The sequence below is a fragment of the Carassius gibelio genome, chromosome B14 (genome assembly GCF_023724105.1).
Source record: "Carassius gibelio isolate Cgi1373 ecotype wild population from Czech Republic chromosome B14, carGib1.2-hapl.c, whole genome shotgun sequence".
Classification (NCBI taxonomy): domain Eukaryota; kingdom Metazoa; phylum Chordata; class Actinopteri; order Cypriniformes; family Cyprinidae; genus Carassius; species Carassius gibelio.
Window position 1 is genome coordinate 10,983,309 of NC_068409.1, and position 22,502 is coordinate 11,005,810.

A 22,502-nucleotide genomic window follows, 5' to 3' on the forward strand; every position below is an offset into this window, starting at 1 on the left:
TTACACTACGAGGAGGTGACTGATGCCTTAAATTATTCTGATTCAATATGCAAAGACAGAATCACGTAAGAATTAGCTTTCTGCATTAATGAAAAAAACAGTATATTGATGTATAATAGTTACACACATCTCAGGAATGATCTGGTATCTGCAGGGCCGCTACGCAGAAGCAGAGATCATCTTTGATGGCATTAAAGATGAAGATCCTCGAGCTCTGTATCAGCTGGCTGTCATATATTACGATGGCCTTGGAACCAAAGAAGACCTTGTGAGGACCACATTGCTGTTATTATGATATCTCACACATACACTGTACAGTTAATAGACCGTTATTAATAACATATAATGCAACAAAAAGCTTTTCCGATGTTACAAATTTCTTAAATGTCAGATTTCCTTTATTATACTATTAATATCTCAGTAACAGAAACAATAAGACCTTATTTGTTAACATTAATGCAATACCTAACGTGATCAATGAGCAATATATTTTTAAAGAATTTACTTACCTGTTAATGTTTAAAATTAATTAAAAAAAATTCACAGTGCATTTATTAATGTGAACAGATAATTGTATTAGTAAATGTTGAAAATAACGTTTACTCAGATTAGTAAATACTGCAGAATTAATGATCATTGTTTTTTTATTTTTCTTCTGAAACCCTTTAACAGCACAAGGCAATTGAGTACATGAGAACAGTTGCATTCTGGGATTCGTCCGAGGTGGGCTGTATCAGATACACAGCGCTGTATAACCTGGGCCGGTCGTATCTGGAGGGTTATGGTGTCGAGGCGTCCAGCGCTGAAGCAGAGCGGTGAGAAACAAGCACTGCAAAATATAATGTCAAAAAATGTATGCATAAAAATGTGAAGCACGTCTGATGAACATTTCTATGGCAGGCTTTGGCTCCTGGCAGCTGATGATGGAAACCCGAACGCTAGTGTGAAAGCACAGTCGTCTCTGGGCATGTTTTACTGCAGACCGGAGACTCTGGACCTGAGAAAGGTCTTGATATCACTCACAACCGTCATGCATCATCAGCTGGAGCACTGACCTGTAGACCTAGAGTGTAGGAGACCATTAGCATCGGGTTCCTTTGGGAAGTTCTAATGGGTTTTCAGAATAGAGGTTTGTGATTTAGGAGTGAAATAAGGTCTGTGGTTGCAGTAGCATTACGGGAAGAGACTTTCGTGTTTTGTTCTAAACCACAATATTCCTCATATAGCAATTTGGAAACATTCTGAAAAGCACACAGCGGCTTCAGAGTTCAGATTTGATGTATAACTTTGTATAATTTATGTTATGTAAAAAATAAAAAATGTGAATGTGAAGTTAAATAATGCTAACCTCAGACCTTATTCTACTTATACATCAGACAAAAACCCATAACAATTTCTGAGGGAGCCCCTAGTGAATTCGCCATCCAAGCTGATCTATAAAATAACACTATGACTTAATTATAATAATATAATTAATTAAGTTAATAATACATCTGAATTATAATAAATATAATATTTAGAATAAAATTATAATAACCTATTTAAAATGATTTTACCTCATTTAAAATGAAGTGAAGAAACTTTTTCTTCCCACTTTCCTACTTAAAGCTAGTGTTAGAGGTCTTTTTTGATAGATAGATAGATAGATAGATAGATAGATAGATAGATAGATAGATAGATAGGTTTGGAACAACGTGAGGGTGAGTTAAAGCTGCAGTTGGTAACTTTTGACGCTCTAGCGGTTAATAAACAGAACTGCTTGCGTCTTGCGGAAGAACATCGTAGCCGGAACTACTTCTCTCTGTTTATGTCTATGAAGAATCACAAAGGTACTGGGTTACTCCGCCGCGGTATCCCCGAAGCAATCTAAAACAATCCGAATATAAACACTTATTATAGGTGCACCCTAGTGATTCAGGACAAGCTAAAAACACGGTTTGGAAAATGGATTCATGGTGTACTCGCTTATTATATACATTTGTATACTTTGAACACAAAAAAAGTTACGGACCGCAGCTCTGATTGCTCCCGGTAAGAAACAACCAACACGCAACCTTCCGCAACATGCAAGCAGTTCTGTTTATTAACCGCTAAAGCGTCAAAAGTTACCGACTACAGCTTTAATGATGACAGAATTTTTGGATGAACTATCGCTTTAAATCATCATCATCAGCAGTCAGAGAAACAGAGATCTCATGCACTGGTGTTTAATGTCTCTGTCTTCCGTCAGTCTGGTGATGTGTTGATGTACCGCAGGCGTTCGCGTGGCACTCGGAGGCGTGTGGTAACGGCAGTCTGGAGTCTCAGGGTGCTCTGGGCGTCATGTATCTGTACGGTCACGGCGTGCAGAAGGACCCCGACGCGGCCCTGTTCTGCCTGAAGGAGGCGGCAGAGAGAGGAAACGTCTACGCTCAGGGTCACCTGACGGCCTGCTACTACCACAGGAAGCTCTACTCCAGAGCAGCCGCCCTGGGAGAGAGGTACAGCGCATCCTGCAGAAACCATGAAGAACACCGTTTTGTTTTCTGTGGTAAAAACGGGTTTGTTTTAACTCTCAGAGTGTGTGGATACGAGGACATCAGTGCCATAGCGCGGCACACGGACTGTCTGGAGGAGTACATCAGAAAGGGCATCGCTATAGCCATGTTTTACTACGCACGCTGCCTTCAGCTGGGCCGAGGCGTCCTGAAGAACAGAGACAGAGTGAAGAGCTACTTCTCACAGGTACTGTTGAACACCGTACCATTATAATGCCAGTTCTGATGTTGGACCTGTAAAAAGCACTGCTACTGAGAAGCAATGTGGGAAAATAGAAGATGTGGGTGACATTTGGAGGTTCAGTGGTACCTAAGTTTGATTTCTCGTTTTGCCTCCATTAGGCTGCCAGGATCGATCCAGAGATCTGTAAGGAGCTGCAAATGGACGTGGTGCACGGCAGGATATAAATCACAAGTGCAACAGCAATCACTCATTTAATCTCATCACTGTAATTGATGGATATACAGTTGTGCTCATGAGTAAGCATATCCCTTGCAGAATATGGAAAATGTCATTTCATTTGAACTAAATAAGGGGGATCATGGAAATTGCATGTTATTTATTTATTTTATTTAACACTGTCTTGAATAAGCTATTTCACGTAACAGATGTTTATGTATTCTCTACAAGACAAAATAATAACAGATTATTTTTTTTAAATAACTTATTCAAAAGTTCTTTCTGTTTTGTGATAGTTGTTCATGAGTCCCTTTTTGGTCCTGAGCAGTTGAGCCTGCTGTTCTTCAGAAAAATCCTCAAGCTCTGGCACATTCTTTGGTTTTCCAGCATTTTCTGCAAATTTGAAACTTTTCCAAAAGTGACTGTATGATTTTGATATCCATCTTTTGGACAGTTGGGGGACTCATACATAACTATGGTATAAGGTAGAAAGCAACATTTACTGATGCTCAAGAAGGCAACACAATGCATTAAGAGCTGGGGGTGCAACCTTTTGAATTGTATGATCAGAGTAAATTGTACTCATTTTTTCTTGTGGGAAACATTTAAATATTTGTGTAGCTTCTTGAGTGCAGTACCAGATGAAATAAACATGATCTTTAAACAAAATAAGAAAAATGTACATATCATCATCCTGTTCAAAAGTTTACACCCCCAGCTCTTAATGCGTTGTGTTGCCTTCTTGAGCATCAGTAAATGTTTCCACCTTTTGTAATAGCTGTTTATGGATCTCAAAATCATACAGTCACTGTTGGAAAGGGTTCAAATATTCAGAAGATGCTGGAAAACCAAAGAATGTGCAGGAGCTGGAGGATTTTTCTGAAGAACAGCAGGCAGCTGCTCAGGATAAACAAATTACACTTGAACAGCTATCACAAAATATAAAAACATAAATTTCATCCAAGAAACAACACAAAGTATTAAGGGGTATGAAAACTTTTGAATGGGGTAATTTTTATAAATTCAGTTTTATCATTGTCTTGTGTGAAATAGCTTATTCATGACAGCACTAAATAAAAAATAACATGCAATTTTCATGATGCCTCTTATTTTGTTTCAATTATAAAAATTTTGCACATTCTGCATTCTAAACTTCATTAAACTTTTTGGGATGCTGATGAATTAAAAAGTTTTAATATTACTCCAGTGCCATATAAGAACAACACAAAGCAAAATCTCCTAAAAATCGAGTTGAAGATGCAAGTGCCAATTTCTAAGAAATGCAATCTTTATATTCAAGAGAATTTTTTGAGAAATGTTGTTTACATCTTAAATATATGGGAGTATACTTAAAAAAAAAAAAAAAAACGAAACAAAAAAACATTAAAAAAAAAAAAAAAAATCTTCAAACTTTCGAATGTTCTATTTTAACAATCCACATTTTAATAAACAATATTTTTACCTATGTACGTCATAGCAGTCATGACTAATTTTGGGGATTTTTTTTTTTTTTTGTATATATTTACAGGTATAATTACACATAAAAAAAATTATAAAATGAATGAATAAAAAAACACATAAATGTAGTCATTGAAACTGTATATAATTACGCATATAATTACGCAAACTAGATAATTTTGAAGAATAAATCAATACATAAATGATTTTTTTTCTTATAAAAATGTTATGCTAACTAGGGATTTCTAACTAGAATGAATGAATGAATAAATAAAAGTTGTGCTTGAACCTGTAAAACTATATAGAGTTGATATGAAAAAATAAATTTGAAACTTTTTAAGATTTTTGTCTTTGAAATGTTTACAGACATAAACCAACATATCTAGTTTTGATGATTAAAAAAAGAAGTGAATTACTTTTTATGTTTTATTTCACATTTCTACAGGTATAATTACACCTACAGTACCTGAGATATAAGCAAACTAAATAAGTAAAATAAATAAATATTGATAATAAATAAATAAATATTGAAAGGAAGAAACTGTATTAATGTTCAACCTGTGAAATGAAAACAACTGAAACTGTAAGAAATTGCATTAAAGTTTAAAATGAATTGCATTTTAATGTATCGTTTAATATCTCATTATATTAAAGACACAACACATGGCAAATCTTCTTTTGCATTTTATTGCTTATAAATGCTCTAGTCTAATTTGGTAAAAATAAAATTCTATAATAATAACAATATTAATAATAATAATAATAATAATATCACAGACAGAACCTTCACAATAACTGTACATGACATATTGCACGATTAAAAGTTTTCGTAATGGTCACAATAATATGTAGGGAGTTTACAGAGGTCTGGGTTCTTCTTTTTACAGATGTGTAACACTCATTCCACTGTTATTCACATTACACAGCAAAAACCCCCAGAAGAAAACAAATGAGAGAAAGAAAAGCAGATGCCAGCTGGCAGTGGATGTGGTCTGTTCCTTCAATCTCACCAGAGAGAAACACAACACAAACATATTCATGAGGCTTCCTAGATCCAGCACTACAGAGTCAAGTGTTTCAGAAATAAAACAGAACAAAACTTTTTTATAAATAACACCAAAAACAGCCATCCAGCACATAGAGAAACCATCCTGAGCCTCTGATGTGAAGTAAGGATGTTCAGGCCTGTACACCCTCCACGTTCAGCTCGGGATAGAGCTCTTTTAGCAGCATCTCCAACAGGATCTGAGGAGAAACAGAAAGCTTCATGCACACTCCGTGTATAACCATCAATACATTAATCATCATTTCACCATTAGATGGCGCTTCAGTATTATCACTTAAAGTGCCCCCATCATGGATTTTTGAAAATGACCTTTCACATAGTGTGTAACACAGCTTTAAGTGAATGAAAACATCCTGCAAAGTTTTGAAATCTGAAAGTGCACCCTTTATAAAGTTATTGTCTCTCAATTCATTGAAACGAGTTGTTTTTAAAACGAATCCCAAGCCATTTCATGATGACATTGACATGAAACATGAGCACATTACCGGCCACTTGTTGGTCTTTTTGCGGTGGTCTGAATGAAAATGCTAATTCATTCTTTGCCACTGCTTTTGAAACAGTGGAAAATAGCGGTTTCCTCGGTAACGCTGTACACAATGCTGCTTTATCAGGCATTACAAGCTCATGATTCAATGGAAATTAGACCAATGCGACCAATCACCACAGATTTGCATCACGCAAAGGAGGGGTTTGGAACAATTAATCGTTACGCAATTAAAGGCATAGTTCATGCAAAAATGAAAATGTGATGTTAATCTGCTTACCCCAAGGGCATCCAAGCTGTAGGTGACTTTGTTTCTTTGTAGAAACTCAAACTGTTGCAGTCTATCAGTCTTATAATGTAAGTGGATAATGCACTTAAAGTCTGCGATCCGCCATAAAGCAAGAAGAAGAAGACGCCTAACGGCCTGGGGCTGAGAACGCGCTCAGGAGAGTTCGAACGGTTCAGACATTGTGTGAATCAGAGGAACAAAACTCTATAAATACTGTTCAGTTTCTTGCACAGACTGATTGCTTCGTGTCTTTACACATCAATGCATCGTCACAAGCCACAGGGTTATTTTGGTTTTAAGTTTTTTTTGTTTGTTTGTTTTTTTTTTATTGTATGTTTTAGCTGTGACTCCCATCCACTTACATTATAAGAGTGATAGACTGCATGGCTTGAGTTAAAAATCTCTGTTTGTGTTCTACTGAAGAAACAGTCACCTACATCTTGGATGCCCTGGGGATAAGCGGATCAACATCAAATTTTCATGTTTGGGTGAACTATACCTTTAAGGTAAAAATAAATGCATATCATAAGACAACAAAAGCGTTTTTTGACCTTGCGTGCATGTCAACCTGTTGTTGGGTACTCCCTAAACCAAAATATGAACCTTTCATAACCCATAATAGGGGCATTTGAGCCATTTTTAACCCCTATGGATAAAATGAATGTGAAAAGCACTTTCTGGCTGCAAAAATAAATGAATAAATAAAACAGGCAGTCACGGTTCAGCTCTATATTCGGCAGAAACTAAATGTGGATGCAAGATGCCAGGCTACAAGATCATGGCCTTTATTACATACTTGTTTCAGAGGCAAAGAAAGTTCTAATGCAGTTCAATGAAGATTACACTTTTTCTGAATAAAATGTGCTGATGAATTAGCAACAAAACAGAGACATTTATTTGTCAAGTACAGTACATCTAATCTTCATCTTGTCTTCAAATGAACAGTGAAAACAGCTGGAGTGACCCTCCATTCAGGTTCCTTCCTACCACTTTCACCTGTGACAGATGTAAATCTGTCGTGTCATGAGAGCATTTCGACAGAAAGCAGAAACGGAAACATCCGCTGACTGAAAATGAAAGCCTGAGATATAAATAAACTGGAGCAGGGTTAACGGTCAGTCCCAGAGTGCTAGGTGACTTACGTAGAGAAGATGTCTGTTGGCACTGGTCTCTTGAAGTGCATTAAAGATCCTGATGATCCCATATCTCGCGTTCTGCTGCCCCACCAGATTCTGAAGTGCATCTAAACAACAAAAAAACAGCATTTTACTCTCATTACACAGTCTCTGCTGTCCAGCTTTCCAAAGAAAGATTGAAATCCTCATTAAAAAGCCGTTTTGATCGTGTGTTTGATCGAGTCTCTAGTGTGGGCCTGTGAGAGCTAGAGAGTGAAGCAGTATTGTCAAGCGCTCTGAGCTTAAGCAGGTGTAATTGCTCTCGCTGGAGTGTGTTTAAAGTGTCCCGCTCTAATTAAAAAGCATCATGCAGGCAGAAACAGCAATGAAGCCTTTTACATTAACAGCGTCGCACTTATAAAACTTTTTCCAGGGTGACTGAATCCGCACAGGATTAGTATTTTGTATTTTTGTACTATATATATATATATATATATATATATATATATATATATATATATATATATATATATATATATATATATATATATATATATATATATAGGTTTTAACAATATTTAGATTTAGAAAAATTATATTATTACAATATTTATAAATACAAATGGTCGAGTAGGTAGTAATGCCATTTCACACCTATTGTTTCGAATCACAATAGCTGTAAATAATAATAATTAAAAAAATAATAATAATAATGCAACAGAAATGTTGTTAGATTTCATTAAATTAAATAAAGCTGAAACAAAACATAAGATCAATCAAATTAAACCTTAAAATTAAAAAACCTTGAAAAAAAAGTAACTAAAATATTATAATTAAAATTAGTAAAAATTGAAAAATGCTTTGGCAAGTACTAAAATTACTAAAACTTGAAATAAAAATAAAGCTTAATAGAAAAATATAAAGACAAGAGCATAGTTACTGAAATGGTAGAGGCTTCAATATTTCAATGTTTTTAATGACTGCTAAATATCTATTTATTTTTATTCAGTGTCTTAAGTTTATATAGTTTTTGTTCAATTAAATAAAGCTGAAACCAAAACATAAAATCAATCAAATAAAACCTTAAAATTAAAAAGCCTTGAAAATTAAGATAACAAATAAGATAATAAATAAAATAGGAAAAAAATGAAAAATGCCTTGGCAACTAACTGAAATTAAATATGCTGAAATACTACAATGATTAAATCTGAAATTAAAATAAAGCTAAACAGAAACTGAAAAAAGACAATAGCACATAGTTATTAAAAAAATATTTCAAATTAAATAATTTAATAAATCAAATTATTACTAAATACTAAAACCATATGCAAATAATGCTAAAAGAGTATGTGGAAGTTATGTATTTTCATTACAAATAAAATCACATGCATTTATTTTGGCGGTATGTAATTCTGATAAAACCTGAGTAGCAAACAGCCTTAGATCTTGGTGTGTAAATGTTCTTACACTGTAGGTTTCTGAAATATAATGTTTATTTTGAAATATACCGTGTTTAACCTCACCTGGGATGTTGTCTAGAAGCTTCTGCTGTGCTCTCTCCTTGGTTTCTCTGCGTTCACTCTCCGAGCGGCTTTTGTTATGAGGTGCCAGTTTCCCGTTGGGCCAAAACGTGTCCCGAAATATATTAATGTAGTAAACCAACATCTGCTCACTGAAGATCCAGTTTACAGTGTCTCTGATCTGCCTGCAGAGGACGAGAGACAAAGATCAACTCAATGAGTTCATGTAAACAAGTTTCCATTAAAGTTACCATTCCCTCCGCTCGTTAATGCTTACTTGTTTATAGTCCGTCCAAACGTGACCTGAACAAGTGCAATTAGTGTCTTCCGCACCCACTTAAACACTGCAGAGAGAAAAACGCAAGAAAAGAAAGAAATTGATCGTTTTTTTTTTAGCATTAAATTGACCAAAAGTGACAGTAAAGACATTTCTAATGATGCTGTAACGTGTCTTTTTTTCATATTTGTCCTCAGGTTGGGCCTTTTGTTTTGTTTGTCTTCCTCGAGTATGAGCTCCATATTCTCACTCCATATGTTAACCTTAGTCCGAAGTTTTAATAAACTATTCCATTTCAAGAAATGAGATTTTTCAGACTATTATTTCATACAGTGGCGTGACTTTCTGAACGAATGTTTGATGGGTGTTGGGTGCACTTCAGCTAGAGAAACTTCCGTCACACTGCCCTGTGGTCAGAGATCTGTCATCACTGCGGGTGACAGGGAGTGATCTGAGCAGTGTGTTGTAGTTGTACTCACTGCCCCTGAGTTCAAAGATCTCTCCGATCAGCATGAAGCAGGGCTCAGCCAGAGCGTCCTTCCTCCCGTCCATCTCATCGCCGTAGTCTGAGAGGTCGCTGTCATCCTCACCTTCATCCTGACACACACACACACACACACAGATTCATCACGTCTGATCTGACATCTTTTCTGAAATCTCTGCTGCTTTTCATAATCATTATTTAGTGGTTTGGTGTATGGTGTGAAATCAAATGAGCCTTTAAACGGATAATCATTGCGTTATACTTCACATAAATTAATGCTCTGCAAAAAAAAAAAAAAAAACTAACATATGACATAAGATGACAAGACTTGTTTCCTAAAAAATTTATTAAAATCAAGTGACAAAGTATCTGTCAGTAAAACCAGTAAACCAATAAAAATGTTTTCTAATGAAGTTTTACAATTACTTTTTTTATTATTATTATTTCAAGCATAAACTTGTTTTAAAGTATTTCATTTATTATCTTTGTCAAGTGCTTCTCAAGTAAATGTATTTGATTTAAGTATTTTAAATATTTATACTGGAAAATAACACTTTTCACAAGAGTTATGCAAAATATTAAAGAGTTACTCATTATTTTGTCTTGTTAGATTTCCAATTTATTAAAAAAATTATAAAATAAAGAAGAGTATGCAGACAAGAACTGTTGGCCAATGGGGTAAAACATAAAAAAAAAATAAAAAACTGAATTCAATGAATGTGTTATTTTTAAGTAAAACTTTTTTTGTTTTTTTTTATTTTTAAAACTTTTTTTGTTTTATCCTGTTTTGTTAGAATTATATATATATATATATTGTTTTTTTTTTTTTTTTTTTTTCATTATGCTGCTTTGCTATGAAAGGAAAGGGTATGTTGTAATAACCATGGTTACATATTATTTTGCTGGAAAACAACATTTTTTTTTTTTCAGATAGCATTTTTTTTTATGAGCTGTGAAAACACAGCTCATTAAACATTTTTAATTGTATTCATTTTTTAATGCATTATACAAATATGCATTCAGCAGGTGTGTGTGTGTGTGTGTGTGTGTGTGTGTGTGTGTCTGAGACAAATTTATACCTAGAAGTGAGATAAATATGATAAAACTATTTTGAGGACATCCAAGGATTTCATCATTTGAAAAAAATGCACACACAACCCCCCCCAAAGATTTGATTTTATAATATTCAAATTTCCTCTGTGAAGATGATTGCTTTATAATAATCTATAAAAACAATATAGGTCTATATAATGTCCACATTTTAAAAATAAACGTGTGTGTGTGTGTGTGTGTGTGTACCTCCTGGTGTGAGAAGAAGTCTCCCGGCAGTCTCTCCAGGAAGGATGCGAGAGAGAAGGAGGATTTCTTCTGGATGTCGATGACCTTCAGGTGTTCTGGTGACGGACTGAGAAACGCGTACAGCGCCTCGCTCTGACACATGCGCTCATCTGTCAACACTTTCTACAGAAGAACCACACACATACAAACTAAAACCTCACGAATAAATAGAAATAAAATCATAAACCTGAATCAAATGAGACCAGAAATACATACAAACACATAGAAATGCTTGACCAAGCATCCACTTAGAAACGGACACAGTGAAAAGCTTTGGTAAGCATAGCAAACATTTAAACATTTAATTACTGTAGTGCTATATGATGACACGTCTTAAAATAGGTGTTAATAATTAAATATCCAATAAGGATGACAATTAAATAAAAGGCTGTATCAGTCGATAACAGATATGGTGCTGATATATTGTATATTTAAAAATAAAGATATATTGTAATTATATTTTCTAATGAGGTTTTCAGATTAATTTTTATTTATTTTATTTTTTTTAATTTCAAGCATAAACTTTAAAGTTAATATATATATATATATATATATATATATATATATATATATATATATATATATATATATATATATATATATATATATATATATATGAAAATGTTCTGGAAATAAGTTCCCTGGAATAAGTATGGATCAAATAGATGAAAATGAATGAATAAAGTAATTCTTTAAAAACCACAAGTCAATGATTGTTTGTTTTTTAATAGCACATTCTCAATGAGAGCGGAAAAGACTCACCTGTAAAAAAGTGTTGAGTTGGTTCTTGGATTTGTCAAGGAACTTTAGGTCGATTGATTTGAACGGCAGTTTACTGAGTGAGGGAAGCTGGACTTTCTTAAGTGACGGAAAACACTGCAAAAGAAAAACAGGCATCGGTCCATGCTTTTATGTTCTGTCATGCAAAATCTGTATCAGAACTAATAATGTACAACAATTCATTCATTGCCTCAGCAGCTTGACAATGGCTGCAGCAGAGGGCCGTCACACTACGCCAGCACAGGATATCACACATCAGAGGTTTGGCAGCATACTGTAAAAATATCAGCTGTACCTCCGTCAACTTCCTGTGCAAAGCCTGAAACTCGCTGAGCTTCCTGGTGACGGTCCAGCGGTTGTTCTTGCAGTCGTCGTCTTCAGAAAGACTTACGGCAACAAAGTACCACGCCATCTGCTCGCCATTCTCCTCAGAGGCCTACGAGATACAATGTTAAGAGATTTAAGTTAAGATCATAGTTATTTCCACTCACTCTGATTCACGCTGTGCAGTGATTCACATACAATAAAAATAGAATTGAAAACAAATTAAATTAAAACCAAATTGAAATACAATGGAATTTAAAGTCAAAATAACAAAATAGTCAAAATAAAATGAAATTAGAATTGAAATAAAATGAATTTAGAATTGAAATAAAATGAAAATAGAATTGAAAAATCTATCGAATTGAAGTTAAATAAAATTTAATAACAAAATCAGAATTGATATAAAAATGAAAAGTAAATAGAATTTATATAAATTTGAACAAAAGTATAATGGAAATAGAATAGAATTGAAATATAATGCAAAAAGAATCCAAATATAATGAAATTAGAATTTAAATAAAATGAAAATGAAAACAGAATTGAAATAAAATCAATCAAAATAAAATTGAATTGAAGTTAAATAAAATTAAGTAAAAAATCTGAATTGAAATTAAAATGAAAAGTAAATAGAATTTATATAAATTTAAATCAAAATAGAATGGAAAGGAATAGAATATAATTAAAATAAAATGCAAAATAAATCCAAATAAAATGAAATTAGAATTGAAACAAAATGAAAACAGAAATAATAATAAAATAAAATAGAAATAAAATAAAACAAATCTGATTGATGTTTTTAACATTTTAACATTTACATTTGCTCAATCCACAGATATCGGAGCAAAATCTTTGCGGTAAAATATTTAATTTGGCTTGAATTAAATCATTTTCCATGTAATGCATCTGATTCTGCCAAGAACTGAGATGACATGAAAACAGTAACAGGTTCAGTTCAGCTGAAATCACATGAAGCATCTGATTTAAAAAGCTGGGTGTCATGTTGTAGCCAATTACCAGATGAATCACTAATATACGAATGACTCACTCCTGAGCAGTTATATTCAACTGTGTGCTGTAACTCATCAGAGCTCCAGGAAAAGAGAGTACAAATTATTGATGTGGCTCTTGTTTACTTATACAAAACGATGGTGTTTAATAATAATAATAAAAAAAAAAAAAACACTGGAAAAAAGTGTTTTTTAAAAAACACAGATGAACAGATTAGAATAAGTTTCCTACATTTTTCACCTCAGATTTTTCTAATGTTTTCAAATTTAATTTGTGGTTGCATTCGATTTCAATACGGCATTTCAATTTTCATGTTGCATCAATTTTGATTTCAGTTGCTCTATAGAACTATCGCAAGGCTTCAAAATGATCTGGAAAATACTTCTAAGAGCACTGACACCTTTATTACTGTGACTATATTGAGACTCTCCGTGAAGTTAAACAGATGGAATGATCCAATGACTGTGTTTGTAAAAGAGTCAAACATACAGGAAATGAATCACTGCTGTTTTAAGGAAAGAATATTGTGAGAGCCGAATAAAACGCCACGTGCAATCATGCAAGTGATTACAATATGCTGCTGTGACCATCACAGAACTCAATGCAACAGCTGATTGTAAGATTGTATATTTCAACTGACTGAAGTCACAATGTGTGAAAACACTGTTAATGTCATTCTGTGGTTTAAGAATTAGTTAGATCTTTTAAAGTAGATGTACTCTGTGTTGTTGCTGTACTGTAATCCCTGTGATTGCAGTAAACAGCACTTTACCAAAAGTTACATCATGTCCCTTTCTGGTATGATTGTATGCATCACCAGGTTTTCCAGGATTACCAGATTTACCAGTTTAGCTTGGTCAAGATTAGATATAACTATAAGATTAGATATGATTAGATAAAGTGTTTCTGTCACACTGGTCTCATGGTAACATTTGTGGCTATATTTTCAAGTGTTTACTGCATTTAATATATTTCCTATTTTATTTTATATTTTCTTTTTTAATAATCTTTTTACAGAAGGACAATATTTATATTGTTTTAACTGAGTTTTCACACAGATTATGAAATCATAAAATCATCCACTTTTATTACTTGAAATTTGAACCGAAATGAAATAAAATAGAAATAAAAAACGAACTTATTTCAGTTAACATTATTTTAATTTATTTATAACTGAAATAAAATCAAATAGAAATAAATCTGAACAAAAATGACATAACTATATATAAATATACACATTTATTTTTAAATAAACGTATTTTATTTTAGTTTATTGTTGAAGAACTAAAACAAAAACGGAAATAAAAATAAAAACTAAACAGACTAATGAAAATCACAGAATCTTTCACAAATTTTCAAATAAAAATGGAAAATCTAAAAATAAAAATCCCCAAAAATATTTATAATAGTATTTTAGTTCTACTAAAACAACAATGAAGCTGCATTATGTCACAGAGGTTGTAGCTTGAGCTGATTGTGTATCCAGGCCTGACCTCTGCGGTGCTGATGACGGCTCTCCAGGTGCCCAGGTTCTCACACCAGCAGTCCGTCCGTGAGATGTGCAGCTGGAGGTCGCTGTGCTCCTTCTCCATGGTGCAGATCTCCTCCTTCAGTAATGACACAATCTACAAGAAAGGCATTTTCATGAGTTCCAGCACAGGTCTCTGACCCCGACTCGTGCTTCATCAGACGCTGCCCCTGAGATCTCTGCCAGCACAGTAACAAAGAGCCCCTCCGAGTACACGAGAGAAATCGATTCCTGTCTCAGGTAACGGATTCAATCAATGAATCCAAAATTTCACGAGTCGAAACCACTGCAAGTGATAAATTACATAAATACTGCTTGAAGTTATTGCTTTTTATCTTGGGTGCATTACTGTTCAGAAGTATGTTTTATTTTTTAAATGTTTTTCAAAGTCTCTTATGGTCACCAAGGATGCATTTATGTATTTGAAAACAAAGTAAATATGTGAAATATTAAGATTTGGAATAACTGTTTTCTATGTGAAAAATGTGATGCAAAGTTGAATTTTTGGCATCATTATTCAGTGTCACATGATCATTCAGAGATGTCAAGAAATATCTCGTATTGTTATCAATGTTGAAAACAGTTGTGCGGCTTAATAGATTTTTATTTTTCTTCATACTTTTTAATCAGTTTTATTAATCCTTGCTGAGTTAGAGTATTGATTTCTTTCCAAAAAAAAATAAAAAATCTTCCTGGCCCCAAACTTTGAACTGTAGTGTATCTGTAAGCAGAGTCTAGTATTGCATAAAATAAAACTAAACTAAAAGCAATGCATTCTAAATCTGCTTGAAAACTGACTGTTCAGACATCATTTATCAGTCAGTCTACAGTTGTAATGTGTGGTTTTCAAAGGAAGTTCACACCAATATTTTCATCATGGCTGGCTTGGCAGCTTATATTCAGACCACGGCTGGTTTGACCTCAGTGACTGAACTGAGTCAGCACTACTGATAATAGGAAGAAAAAAAGTGCTTGTGAAATCCTGGTCTTTTTCACACTACTAGAAAGTATTTCACATGCAATAGTACAGACACACCAATATTATATTTGTGCACTGACACTGATAGTTCTGCTTCTTCCTGCTCCATCTTTTAAAGTTCATTAAAGAGCCAGTAAGATGAAAATCTAAGCTTCCTATCACTGTTTCTAAGTCCTGTACATTAGGTTTAAATCCATCCAAGGTTAAAAAACATTGTCATTTTGTCAAAATATCATTTTAAAATTACTTCAATTCTCAGAGATCCCCAAACGGTTCGCGCGAAGCTGTTCAAAAGATTCCGTTTCCTTAAACCCCACCTTTCGGTAGCATACTGTGTTCTGATTGGTCAACTAACATAGTCAGGTTTGATTGGTTGTTCCGCACACACCTCCACGGTAAACTATGCGTTAGCATCTGTTTGGGGTGAATTATGTCTTATTCCTCTCATCGCGAAGCAAACAGTAAAATAAAAAACTTGAACAGTCTCGCTGCTTTTTCTTCTGTGTGGGTGTATTCAAGCCGCGCGCTTCAGTTTGAATCTGAATAGCGCGTTCAGCGCGGGGGCGTGCAAAGGGAGACATGAAAAACAGACATTGCGTTGTTTTCATATGGATTACTTTATCACAGAATATCTGTTTTCGGCAGCACTTGTTTAGTTTTAAAGTACACATGTCAAGCTTTCTATAGATATCTCTCTCATGTCTCTTCGTTGAGTATTCACGGAGTTACACTTCATTTTAATGACGTGTTTGTACATGACAATCAGCGCAGAGAAAGGCTGCAGACAGCACACATACTGATAAGACGCTCGGGAGAAAACAGACACATAACTTCATAATCATACTTCGCGTTGTGATTCGGAGATGCTCGTTGGTCTAAATAAAGCTGGTAATGAACCCTCTTTTATGGCCAAACGCTTTGAAAATCCCGCCTTGTACTCACCGAGATTAGAAAAGCAGTCATCAGTGAAATGTTGTGAACACAACAAAAGGGATTTGTTGTACTGCTCTGGTATTGTGGTGAAAATGAATTTTAGCCATTGGTTTTTCTGATCTTCATTCTTTGGCAGTGAAAATAAAACAGTCTCCTCGACATGATGCTATCACACCAACCAGAGCGTCTGTGTGTGGGGGGCGGGGCAGGTCAGAGTTTTGTTTCTCCCAAGACAGTAAGCGGAGATTATTATGCAAAGTGTTCCTAGTGACGTACATAGAGATGGGCAAAAGATTTGAAATCTAAAACGACTCGTTTCAGCGATTCAGAGTCGACTCCTTACTTTAGAAGCCAATAACTTTATAAATCGTGTACTTTTTGGTTTCATTATTTGCACATTGTTTACACTGATGGACAGCTACATCATACACTGTAATACAGGTAATTTTTGATTTCCCATCTGTGTGGCTCTTTAAGAAAATTGAAACAATACTCTAAAACCATTATAAATAAATATTCTCTACAACATGTTTTATTAAGCAAATTAAAATTCTGAAAATAATGTGCTATTAATTTGAGACAATAAGATACAAATCGCCTGTTAAAACAGGACAAACTTCACATTGTTTAGACTACTGTTCAAAATTTAGCACAAATTTTTTTTTTTTTATAATTATTGCTTTTATTTAGCAAGGACGCTTTAGATTAATTCAAATTGATAATAATAATAAATATTTTTAGCAGCAAATCAGCATATTAAAATGATTTCTGAATGATCACACGACACTGAAGACTGGAGTAATGATGCTGGAAATTCAGCTTTGCATGATTAAATTTAAAAAACTAAATTTTTTATCATATTGAAATAGAAAACAGTCATTTTAAATTGTAATAATATTTCACAATATTACTGATTTTACTGTATGTTTAAAAAAAAAAATGCAGCCTTGTTGAACATAAGAGACTTATATATATATATATATAAAATATATAATTTAAAAATCTTTAACTTTTGAACTCTAGTGTATGTGTTGTTAAATTCAAAATTTCCATCTAAAATGTGTTTTTGTAAAAAAAAAAAAAAAATTGGGTTGAACATTCAAATCAATTAGTTGTAACCAATCACAAACGTGTCCATTGATCACACGGATGCACTGGCCAATCAAAGATCTGATGCACAAAAAATGATCAGTCTGCATTTATTTATTATTATTTCAGATAAAAGGATAATATTTCACATCACTGGGGCTATAACTCTGGGTTTACCTTTTTATCAGGCCGCGGTGCGTTCTGGATGGAGCCCAGGGCTTGGCGTTTGTACTCCAGCCTCTCGTACAGCTGGTGTAGTTTGGTTGCAGCATAACTGGCCTGTTCGTTGATGCCTTTGCTGCCTTCATCCAGGGCCACGTCCCCTCCTTCCATCACCGGACCCTAAACACACAGAATTACAAGAGAAAAGTCTCTGAAAATGGCGATGGAGTGCTTGGATTCATGTTGTGTTAAACTCACGGTGTCGTCTTTCTCCTCGCTGCTGGACTGTGAGCTGCTCCTTTGCTCGTCTCGTTTAATGAGCCGCTCGTACAGGTCGCTCACCAGGAAGGATGGGTAATAGCGCTCCTTCATGGTCTCGTACACGTCTCCCTGGATCCTGAGGAACACGTCTGTGCCCTTGTTCCCCACCAGAGTCTGCTGGATCTCTTTATAAAGAGCCTTCTCCACCGGGATCTCCCGGCTCTCCACAAAGAAGTTCTGGTAGATCTCTCCCACCAGCTGCGGCACTTCATTCTGCACAGAGGAAGAATATCAGACCTCGAACCCAGGCACATTCTTGTCTTGTTTCTTAAAGGCATTCCTTTAAAAGTGACTCTCATAGGTAGGTCACATTTAATCCCCAACAAAATAAAAATATCTAATTGTATAAGTTGCATCAATAGCATAACATTTTGCATAAATATTAATATTTATACTTATTTATAAATACACACACACACATATATATATATATATATATATAATGTTCTGTATTTCAATGACAGATTCACATTGAGAACCATATGGCTAACTTTAATCGTTTGGTCTGGTTTCATCCTGAACAGATGCTAACTGTTAATAAGATACGACATCAACATTAAACAGATTACAGCGAATCTGCTGTTGCACAGAAATAAACCAAATGTACCTCCCAAAACATTTATCAGCTGACAGCATTCTAGAGCACCTGCATATTTTCACTAATAGCCCTGTTTTTGTACAGTATACAATATTCCAGACTCCACTCCTCAGTTGTCAACATTAATGACATCTTACATTTTTCAGTACCACAGAACAATGAAAAAAAAAAAGAAAGCAATCATATCTGACACTCATGGCTAAATAGCAGCGCTGGTAATTGCTCATTTAACACAACTGGACATAATGGACTTTCAAATTTTCAGCAGTGAGCGTTTCTGTGGTCTGACGTTAATTTCTGGATAAAAGTGCCAGATAAATGACCAATTAGTACACTTGCAATTGTGCTCATAGATTGGCATGCTCTACAGGAAAATCACTTTCCATTGTGACTATAGCCCTATTCAGATGCTTATCCTTTCTCATGGCGATGTAAGGTCATTTTAAGATTTATACGCAGTCAGAATTCAGAAGTGTCTGTTTTTTGACAAACAGGTTGTGTGGCCATTCAACTGCAGAAAAATCAGAAAAACATTTATACATTTACAAGAAAGAATCCAAAAGTAATTTTGCAAATCCTTTTTGAACACGGCCAAGCACTGAAGAGTAATTGTTAAATTGCAAATTGTAAATGATGTAAATATGTTTCTACTCCAGCTTTTATGATGGATTTACTTAAACATACGTTAAATACTAAAGAACAAGTTGTTATGTAAAAAAATAATAAATATGTAAATATAATAAATATGTAATAGTGCATATATGTAGCAAAATGCTATTTTTTTAAACAGCTATCAAGCCTTCTGTTTATTCATGTTTATTTCACAACATTAAAGAGGGCAAAAATGGTATTTAATGTTTGAATTTGGTAATAAAATGTCCAGAATTTGAACGCTGAGACTTTGTTTCATATGAAAAGTAACAAAATATTAAGCTTATTGTGATTTATTGGAAAGGAGGAGCACTTAAAATAATGTTTTTCTCATGCATCAATTGAAAACAACATAGATCAATTCTCAGGACTGAAGAATTGATATGGCTTTAACAAAGTGAGAACAGATTAAAATGGAGAAATCGATATTTTTTGATATTGACATTCATGTGACTGACCACTTTCGTAGCGTGTTTTCAGGTTTGAGCTGTTGTATCACAGAAGTCGCTCCTCCACCATTAATAAATGACCATGCAAAGTATTCTTACAGATGTCCCCATGAGAAACAATTACTGTCTGAATAGGACTAAGGACACTCGTATGCTGACAGATCTTCAGCTCAAGGTCTTGATGTTCTGCTGAAGTGCGTGTCTGACCTTGTTGGCGCTCTTGAGCATCTCCACCAGCTCCCAGAAGCTAATCAGAGCCCTCTTTTCCACACGCTCCATGTAGACACGGAAATGCTCCCGGTACACTGCGTTTGACATGATCTCCTCGAACTGAAGTATCTGTGAGAGGACAAGAAACAAATGAAGCAGACTGTGTTATTCTTAAAAGCACTTGAAAATTTTACGCTTTTATTTTTGTTTGTTTTTTGGCATTCTTTGATGAATAAAAAGTTCCAAAGAACAGTATTTATTTGAAATATTCTATATTTAAATAAAAAAATAATAATTTATGCATTTATCAGACGCTTTTATCCAAAGCGACTTACAGTGCATTCAGGTTATCAATTTTTACATATCATGTGTACCCAGGAAATCGAACCCCCAACGCTTGATGACGCAGTGCTCTACCAATTGAGCTACAGGAACATATTTAACAAATATTTAATATTTAACAAATGTCTTAACTGACTCACTTTTGATCAATTTTAAAGAATCCTTGTTTAAGAAAAATATATTTATTTGTAAACATCAATAAATAAAATTATAGTTTACTGACACCAAATTTCACTTATTAAAAATGTATTTATTCTTTAATTAATGTATTAATTCATGTTTTATTAATTTTAGTTTTTAGTTATTTAGTACATACAGTAAACTAAATTAAAGTTAGAAATATTGCTCTAGCCGACATCAATTTAAAATAAAATAAAATATTGTTTTTAGGTAAACTATATAGTTACCCTGGTGCTAACTGAAAAAAAATTTTTCTCGCTTATGAACATTAGTAGATGTTAATAGACTAATGCTATGACATGATGTTTACAGTCTGGGGAAGGAGCTTCGCATCAAAAGAAGCAGCTACTGTTCTGTGTTCTTCTAAACTAGCGTACGAAACCCAACATGTTCTGCAAGACTCATATCAGTGCGCTGCTCTCAACCGAATCATTCGGGACATTCAGAAACAGGCTTATCTGTGTGGGACGGGACGGCCTACTAGGGCCTAGAGCACCTGGGACAACAGCATGTCGTACGACTGAATTCAGTTAGAGTAGGGGCTTCCTGTCATAACATGCTTCTACACTGATCAGAGAGATAAAAAGAGACAGAAAAACAAGATTTACTTCATTACATCAGGGCTCGACAATGCGAGTGTTTCACAAAACACATATGTGTGAATATGTACGTAAACTGTCTTAAAGTGGTCATATGATGTGATTTCAATGTTTCCTTTCTCTTTGGAGTGTTACAAGCCCTTGGTACATAAAGAAGATCTGTAAAGTTGTAAAGACTAAAGTCCCAAATCCAAAGAGATATTCTTTATCAAAGTTAAGACTCTGCCCCGCCCCCCTAAAACGGATCATTCAAACACACCCCACGTGTCTACATCACTATGTGGGAAGATTTGCATAATGCTGAGTTTTGTGCATAGCGCGCACGTGTGTGTGTGTGTGTGTGTGTGTGTGTGTGTGAGTGAGAGAGAGGTTCACACAGTGGAGTCAGGTGTCTTAACCGTCCGTGTCTTGTGTACTGCAAACACATCCGAGCTTCATTACTGTGTCTGTCACGTGACTCTGTTCCCCTTTCAGGCTTGAACTGATGGTAATACTAAGAACATTATTAACTGTCTTTATATTTATTTTGAAAGATGAAGCTCATGATTATGGCAAGGGCCATTACATTTCTGACACTGGGTCAGTTGGCCAATCAGAGCAGACTGTGCTTGTCGGAAGGAGGGACTTTTTAGAAAATGATGCATTTGAGAGAGGCGGGGCTTAGAGGGAAAAAAAGCATCATATGACTCCTTCAAATAAAATGGCATAAAACAACATCTAAATTGATTATTTTAAGAGTTCTTAAATCACATCCTCTCATTTCATTATTTCAGCTACAGGATGCAGAAAATAATTCAATAATTTTGATATCATATTGGCTTAGATATGGTGTTTCTGTGACTGTATAATATCTTCCTGTACCCGTTGGCTCTGTGGACCGTCCCCTTCATCCTGGGCTCCGTCCTCCTGCTGCTCATAGTTAGGACCCCCGAGGAGCCGGATCCGCTTCTCACACTGCTTCTTTGCCACTGTGAGCTGGTTAATGTAACGCTTCATGTTTCTGGCACGTAACAGGTCGGCCTTCAGCGCCGCGGCCTCTTTCCCTTTACTGTCTGCAGAAAGAGAGAGAGAGAGAGAGAGAGAGACAGAGAGAAGGAATTCAGATGTGCAATCTCACGGGAATCAGTGGTGTTTGATAACTGAGAGAAACTAGCTCTGATGACTGGAGATGATATGATAGAAATTGCTCAAGGTGTGTTTCATTTCCTTCTTCTGTGTTCTCTTTCACACAGAGATCCTTAGAGACATAAAAAACTTAAATATGTTTTGACACACTGCTCAACTTGTTTAAACTTGCACTTTTCTAAACTCTTTCCTGATTTCCAAAATACTTTAATGTTCCAAAAAAAAAGAACAAACAAATAAATCAAAAAAATAAATA

The 22,502-nt window shown here is 34.6% G+C and overlaps 2 protein-coding genes across 5 annotated transcripts in view; one reads left to right on the forward strand and one right to left on the reverse strand.

The window, feature by feature from the left end:
• The window catches only part of lrp2bp (LRP2 binding protein), a 4,634-nt gene extending 602 nt beyond the window's left edge, over positions 1-4,032 (forward strand). For 2 of the 4 annotated variants that reach the window (XM_052574900.1, XM_052574901.1), the window contains exons 2-8: positions 1-15; positions 155-268; positions 673-815; positions 901-1,006; positions 2,257-2,480; positions 2,559-2,724; positions 2,880-4,032. The exon at positions 1-15 is cut by the window's left edge. In XM_052574900.1, coding sequence (XP_052430860.1) covers positions 1-15; positions 155-268; positions 673-815; positions 901-1,006; positions 2,257-2,480; positions 2,559-2,724; positions 2,880-2,945 — 834 coding nt within the window. In that variant the 3' untranslated portion in view covers positions 2,946-4,032. Of the gene's footprint in view, positions 16-154; positions 269-672; positions 816-900; positions 1,007-2,256; positions 2,725-2,879 lie in introns of all 4 variants that reach the window. The other 2 variants (XM_052574897.1, XM_052574899.1) reach the window with 1 other exon arrangement.
• Positions 4,033-5,066: 1,034 nt separating this feature from the next.
• The window catches only part of snx25 (sorting nexin 25), a 45,728-nt gene continuing 28,292 nt past the window's right edge, over positions 5,067-22,502 (reverse strand). Inside the window, exons 7-19 of the mRNA XM_052574896.1 lie at positions 21,983-22,173; positions 19,998-20,129; positions 18,030-18,305; positions 17,787-17,951; positions 14,574-14,705; positions 12,044-12,184; positions 11,731-11,844; positions 10,930-11,091; positions 9,626-9,743; positions 9,147-9,213; positions 8,873-9,054; positions 7,377-7,477; positions 5,067-5,640 (exon numbers count right to left, since the gene is read on the reverse strand). Of these exons, the coding sequence (XP_052430856.1) occupies positions 5,575-5,640; positions 7,377-7,477; positions 8,873-9,054; positions 9,147-9,213; positions 9,626-9,743; positions 10,930-11,091; positions 11,731-11,844; positions 12,044-12,184; positions 14,574-14,705; positions 17,787-17,951; positions 18,030-18,305; positions 19,998-20,129; positions 21,983-22,173 (1,847 nt within the window). The 3' untranslated portion in view covers positions 5,067-5,574. The remainder of the gene's footprint in view (positions 5,641-7,376; positions 7,478-8,872; positions 9,055-9,146; positions 9,214-9,625; positions 9,744-10,929; positions 11,092-11,730; positions 11,845-12,043; positions 12,185-14,573; positions 14,706-17,786; positions 17,952-18,029; positions 18,306-19,997; positions 20,130-21,982; positions 22,174-22,502) is intronic.